The following is a 6,161-nucleotide window of genomic DNA, read 5'->3' as shown; positions in this document are numbered from 1 at the left end:
TTAGGTCTGTTGTGCATAGGGTCGCTATGAGTCGGAAACGACTCGACGGCACATAACAACAACAACAACAAGGAGATCTGAACAAGCAACATTTCAGTTAGCAGCTGAGTGTGTAATCCCTGAATGATGAGAGCTCCATCAGTAATAAATGTGTCTCTCTCCCTCTCATTACTGTAGAGTCAGAACTGACGCATCACTGGCCCTCCACTGGGTTTCCAAGGCTGTAAACTGCACAGTAGATGGCCCATCTTTCTCCCACAGAGCTCCTGGGAAATTCAAACTGCCAGAGAGGTATGGATTTTGGATTGGCAGTACAGTTCCTTCCAAGTACGTTGCCAGATTCCCTTAGAAATATGCTTAGTGCTCACAAATAGCACCCACCAATCATCATCATCATCATCATGATTGGAGTTTTTGTTATTGGGAGCTCTGGTGGCTTTGTGGTAAGGAAGTGTGCTGTCAACCCAAAGGTACAAGGTTCAAATTTGCCAGCTGCTCCCTGGGAGAAAGATAGACAATCTCCTCCATGATTTACTGACTTTGAAAACCCACTGGAGGGTCAGCTATGAGTCAATTCTGATTCAACAGTACATAACAACATGTAACTTTATTTATTTAGTTGCTGTTGAGAATATAAACACCAAAATACATACCAATTCAACAGTTTCTAAAAGCATAGTTCAATGATGTTGGTTACGTTCTTCAAGTTGAGCGACCATTCTCATCCTGTCTGAGTTGTTCCTTTTCCACTGACATAAAATCACTGACCCCCCTAAGGTTCCTGTCTAGCCTTCTGAATTGCTGTTGTCAATTTAATCCCATAAAGACAGTCCCTAAAGTCATGAATGCTCAAAAATAACATTTTTCTCCCTAGTTAAGCTAAATTATTGTTTGGTTTTTAAGAAGACTTCAGGGATATCTTAGGTTTAAGGTTTAAATATTATCATAGGGGTTCATCCCTATGCTGTAGGATTCCAGGAAGTCTGGAGTTTATAAGAATTTGAAATTCCATTCTATATTTCTTCCCTTTTCATCAAGACGCTTCTATGGAACTTTGATCAATTTGTTAGTAATGACAGCCGAACACCATCCAGTTCTTCTGATCTTATGGCAAAGGAGACAGTTTTTATGCAGTTAACCACACATTCCATGTTGTTGTTGTTATGTGCTGTTGAGTTGCTTGCGACTCACAGAGACCTTCTGCATGATAGCTCTGAACCCTGTCCTGTCCTGAAGCAATCTCAATGTCTTTGACACACTTTCCCCATTACTCCAGTTACTATGTCAATTTATCTCCTCTAGGGTCTTCCGCTCTTGCTCTGTCCTCCATCCTTTCAAGCACGATGTCCTTCTCCATAGCCTCCTCCTGTTCCTAATTCTCCAAGCTCTTCCATTGTTACAGCTCAACAGAGACCAGCTGTTGGGTTTTGGTGACCTCTTACAAGCTTTTGAGACCAAAGCACAACTCATAGAACTAGGAGATAGAAGAGAGGCACTAAACATGTTAGTACATCAACTAACTGAAGTGTCTGATAAAAGCATGACCTTGAACCTCCAAACCAAGAGAGAAAAAAAAATCCTGTGAGGTTTTTGGTCGTACACAATCAATTAGTTTCTGTAACTATTCTTTCTTTTCTGTTTTTGGTCATTCTTTTAAATACAATCCTATGAAATCATGACTAAGTTTTTGTGATTTCTTTCAATTCCACTTTCTGGTTTACTTTTATTTCTAAAGTCAGCCTCTGCCAAAGTATGGCACTCTGACATTGTTCACAGAAGAAGGAAGCCTCTTCTGTCTGGACCTGACGTTCATCCTTGTTTCTCTGGTCTGTCAGCAGAGACTGACTTCTTGAGCACACCTGGCTCCCAACCAGTCAAGTGAGGGGCTCTTGCTTTTAGCCATTGAGATACACACACTGTGTCTTAGTTTTGAGAGGCTTCCACAGTTATTTGGTATGTTGTTCTTGTTACTAATATCAATAAATACTAGCCTCTGTCAATGCTATTGTGGCTGTAAACCCACAAGCATTTTGAAAAGCAAGAGTTCTCTTGGTTCTTTGTTGTTGCTCATGTGCTGTGCAGAACACTGAGTTTGACGTTTTCATTCTTACTGGTGACTTTATTAGAATTCATGTCTTCAGAGCTGAAGTAATCAAAGGCCTAAACTCAGTTTGGCATGATACTTCCCACAAACTAGTATCTTTTCCTCTTTTAGCTGTGACAAGCAGAGAGCAACACATACCACAAAGCTGAGCAGGAAAGAGGATCTTCTCCCTAATGCCTGTGGAAATGAGAATGAAGTGATTTCCATCATCTCATCTGCTAGGGTGGATGGCTCCTGAATTCTCACCATCTGACTTTAAGTTAGGCGGTCACCACATCTGTTAAACATCTGACTACAAACTGAAGGGTTGGCAGTTTGTATCCACCCAGCGGCACCTTGAAAGAAAGTTCTGGAGAATTCCCAAAGATTAAAAGCCTTGAAAACCCTCATTCTACTTTACATATACAGGTTACATCTGCATAACTAATGGACTCTGAAAACCCAAGGCACACAGAAGCAACACCACTCCCACCATGGACTACATCACCAGAGCTCCTTTCTGAACATGTGGGTTTACCATGAGTCGGAATCAACACAACAGCAATTGGTTTGGTTTCTTTCTCAGTTTAAAGGTACCTATCATGTCCTTGAACAAGTTTATCTCGTCATGTTCAGCTGTTTGATCTGCACTTGAAAGAATGAAGATGAATCAGTGACATGCAGTGAAATGAAACCAATTTGAAAGCATTTGATAGATTATGGAAAATTATTCTGAAATGCCAAGTGTAATCTTTCTCTCAGCTTTCCAGGGGACATCAATGGCTCAATTCTGTCTCAAGTTACACAAACACATTTGACCAAAAGGAAGGGGGGGGGGGAGAAAGAGCTGAGAGTATGCAGCAATAACACCCTTGAAGGAAGAGAGCCAAATTCTGAGATGGCATATAATGATATACTAGTTAGCAGATTCTGAAAGACATGGACTATGCCAAATCTATGTTTATTCCTCTTTATTTCCCTAAAGGGTCCCACCCAGTCACAGAAAGAAATAGTATGAAAATAACTCAGGGTGGATTTAGCGCTCCGCTCTTGTCCACTCTGGTGAACAGCTCTGTCATTGTTAGGTGCTGTCGAGTTGAGTATGACTCACAATGACCCTTGAACAACAGATCTGAACCTGTGCCGTCGTCATCATCTCTGAGACATTTGAGCCCATTGCTGCAGTTACTGTGTCAAACCTGTTAAGACACTAACAATATGGTGCATACCAATCCTAGAGGATACATCAGAACAGAGCAGGAACAGGTTAGAAACCACAAGGTTTCTAAGGGCTCTATTTGAGTCAGTTCCTTAAAGGTGAGTCAAGTGTAGAAGAAAAATATGGCAAATGTACAGGATTGGGGAGTCATCTCTTACTATTAGGCCTCATATTGTTTGTACACCCTGAGGTGGGTATCCAGAGGGTCCCCAATTTTAAACAAGCATTTCCAAACATGAGCCGAGTGACAGAGGCATCTTTGTGAAAAGTAGATGAACTCTCTGAATGATTGGTTCAGATGTTTTCATTGTTTTACTGAAATCCCCTCGATTTGATGGTCTCCTCCTATGTGGATAAGCAAGCATCGGGGGTGGAAATTGCTGATTCTGTTTCCAGCCCCAAAGCTACACTGCATTATACGGGTGAAATGGCATTGCTGAAAGGGGTCTGGTTTCCTTGGTGACCTGGGAGACTTGGTTATATCTGAAATTGTTGAGGAAGAGAAGAACTGGTGAAGGCAAATCTGAGTTCTACCAAGGTAAGGTGTGCTTCCCACCAGTCCTCTGAGGGGGATGGGAATGTGTCTCCTAAAGGTGACTGAGAGCAGATCTCCTCCAGCCAGGGAGATGAGTGACACTCCATCTGCTCCCAGAGGCCCACAACCCAGTTTGGCAAGTCTTTCCTGCGCCAGTTCTGAGTAAATTGCATCACAGTTCCTCAGCTTTCCAGTCTGTTTTGTTGCATATAAACACTGTAACTAGGTTGATGAATTGTTAGCTTACAGGAGGATGTACAAACCACCTTCCTGCAGGCAAGGGAGGGCAGGCTATTTTATAACAGGTAGGTAGGTAGGATGACCCAGATTAACTCCTTAATGTCTCTTCTCTTGAAATGGCTTGTTACCTTTAAGCCCTAAAGTCACTGGCTGACCAAGACAGTATGACAAGCACTGTGTTAAATACTCCAACAATGTTATCACATTTCAAGGAGCCCTAGTGGCACAGTGGTTAAACACTCGGATTTGAGCTGAAAAGCTGGCAGGTCAGACCCACCAGTTGCCTCAGGGTAGAATGATGTAGCCATTTGCTTCCAGAAACTTTGAGAACCTTTGAAACCCCATGGAGAATTCACAGCCTCAGAAACCTTGTCCTAGAGGGCTGCTGCTGCGTTGGAATTGGAAGTTGTGATGAATTTTTATTTCATTTCCTCTTCACGGCAATTTTATGAGGTGAGTACTGTCATCACTGCCTTATTATGGATCCAAACAGAGTATAATTAATTGCCCATAGCATTCCCAACACTCTGACCTTTATAGAAGCCGATTGCCACATCTTTCTCCCATCAGGGATTTGGTGGGTTAGAACTGCCAACCTTTTAGTTAGCGGCTAAATTCTTTATTCACTATGCCACCAGGACTCCTACTGTTGGAGAAGGTGAAAGATACTCTCTCTTCTCACAAGTACCTGATAGTCAGAGTCTGCCTTATGCTGCATGTCCCGCAGGTATTGAGCTTCACTGATGAACTTCTGCCTTTCCTGTGCCTCATGCAACATGATTCTTAATCCCCAACCTGCAGGTACAAGACAAATAAAAATGCTGTGATATAATTATTCGTTGCTTTGCTGTCTTTGGATTTATCATTGTATAATTGCTTTCCCCCCTCATCCCTCACTCTTATTAATCTAATTTCTATTGTCTGGAAGGCACAGATGTTGCTTTCACATTGAAGTGTGCCTTGTGTTGGTGCTGCTGCTCTTATAGGCCTCCTGTGCCAGGCATAAATAATGCATTTACCCTCCTCAGGTGGCTTCAGGGACCCTGACATGTCTACTTACAGGGAGGGAGGTTGGTAGACATCTGATACAAAAATAGTTCTGCAACGTGACAAAAAGGAAATCCAAGAACTTAGCTAAATTAGCAGTGACCATAGTCGTAAGCCCTTGGTTATTTAAATTCATTTCTTTACTAATTCTTGCCTCCCACTTACCACCCAGGCACTGTGCTAGGTAGTGGGATACAGCAGTCGGCAAAAAAGACATGGTTACTGCCTTTGTGCTGCTTACAACCCAGGGTAGAAGATGAACATAGAATGAATAGACTCTCAGTGTGATAATGGCCCATGGATAAGGAGGCCTAAGAAGAATGTTGGCAATGAGTAAGGAGTCACCCTGCCAACCCAAAGGCACATAGTTTGAATCCACTAGCTGCTCCAAGGGAGGAAGATGAGTAATTTCCTCCTACTGCTTCTGAAAACCTTCTGGAGGGTCAGTTATGAGCAGGTTCCAACTAAATGGTACGCAACAATGGACTGTTAAAGCAACAAACATATCTGTCTTGGAAATAGTGCAGCCAGGGTGTTCCTTAGAGGCAAGGATAGTGAGATTTTGTCTTACATAATGTGAGCATATTATCAGTACAGATCAGTTCTTGGAAAAAAGACCAACTTAGAAAAGTTGAGAGTCACAGAAAGAGAGGAAGACCTCAATAAAATGGATTGACACAATGACTACAGCAATGGCTTAAACACAGTAAAAATTATGAGCATGGCACAGGGTGGGGCAAGAGTTTGGAGCTGTTGTACACAAGATTGTTATAAGTCAGAGTTGACTCGATTCACTCTACCATGGGGTTCGTTGAGAGACTGTGAAAGGGCATAACCTGGTTTGGAAGGATTAGGTAACGTTTTCCTTAGGAAGAGATATCTAGTTTGATAAGGAGTAGGTAAGGTAACTGTCTCAAGAAGAGAAAATGGGACATGGAGGCACAGGGCCATGCATGTCTCTCTGAGGGCCAGAGAGAGTAAGAATAGCACCGACCCTCACCACCCCAGAACAGAAAGCAGATTAAGAGCCCGTAGCC

The 6,161-nt window shown here is 42.5% G+C and overlaps 1 protein-coding gene across 1 annotated transcript in view; it reads right to left on the bottom strand.

The window, feature by feature from the left end:
* MARCH10 (membrane-associated ring finger (C3HC4) 10, E3 ubiquitin protein ligase) overlaps positions 1-4,855 on the bottom strand; it is a 113,069-nt gene extending 108,214 nt beyond the window's left edge. Inside the window, exon 1 of the mRNA XM_006897798.1 lies at positions 4,766-4,855. Coding sequence (XP_006897860.1) covers positions 4,766-4,855 — 90 coding nt within the window. The remainder of the gene's footprint in view (positions 1-4,765) is intronic.
* Between the last annotated feature and the right edge of the window lie 1,306 nt (positions 4,856-6,161).

This window comes from Elephantulus edwardii, unplaced genomic scaffold (genome assembly GCF_000299155.1).
Source record: "Elephantulus edwardii isolate Elephantulus edwardi_28Jun2011 unplaced genomic scaffold, EleEdw1.0 scaffold00216, whole genome shotgun sequence".
Lineage (NCBI taxonomy): Eukaryota > Metazoa > Chordata > Mammalia > Macroscelidea > Macroscelididae > Elephantulus > Elephantulus edwardii.
The sequence above is the reverse complement of the archived record's forward strand: the minus strand, read 5'-3'. Positions and strand labels throughout refer to the sequence as shown.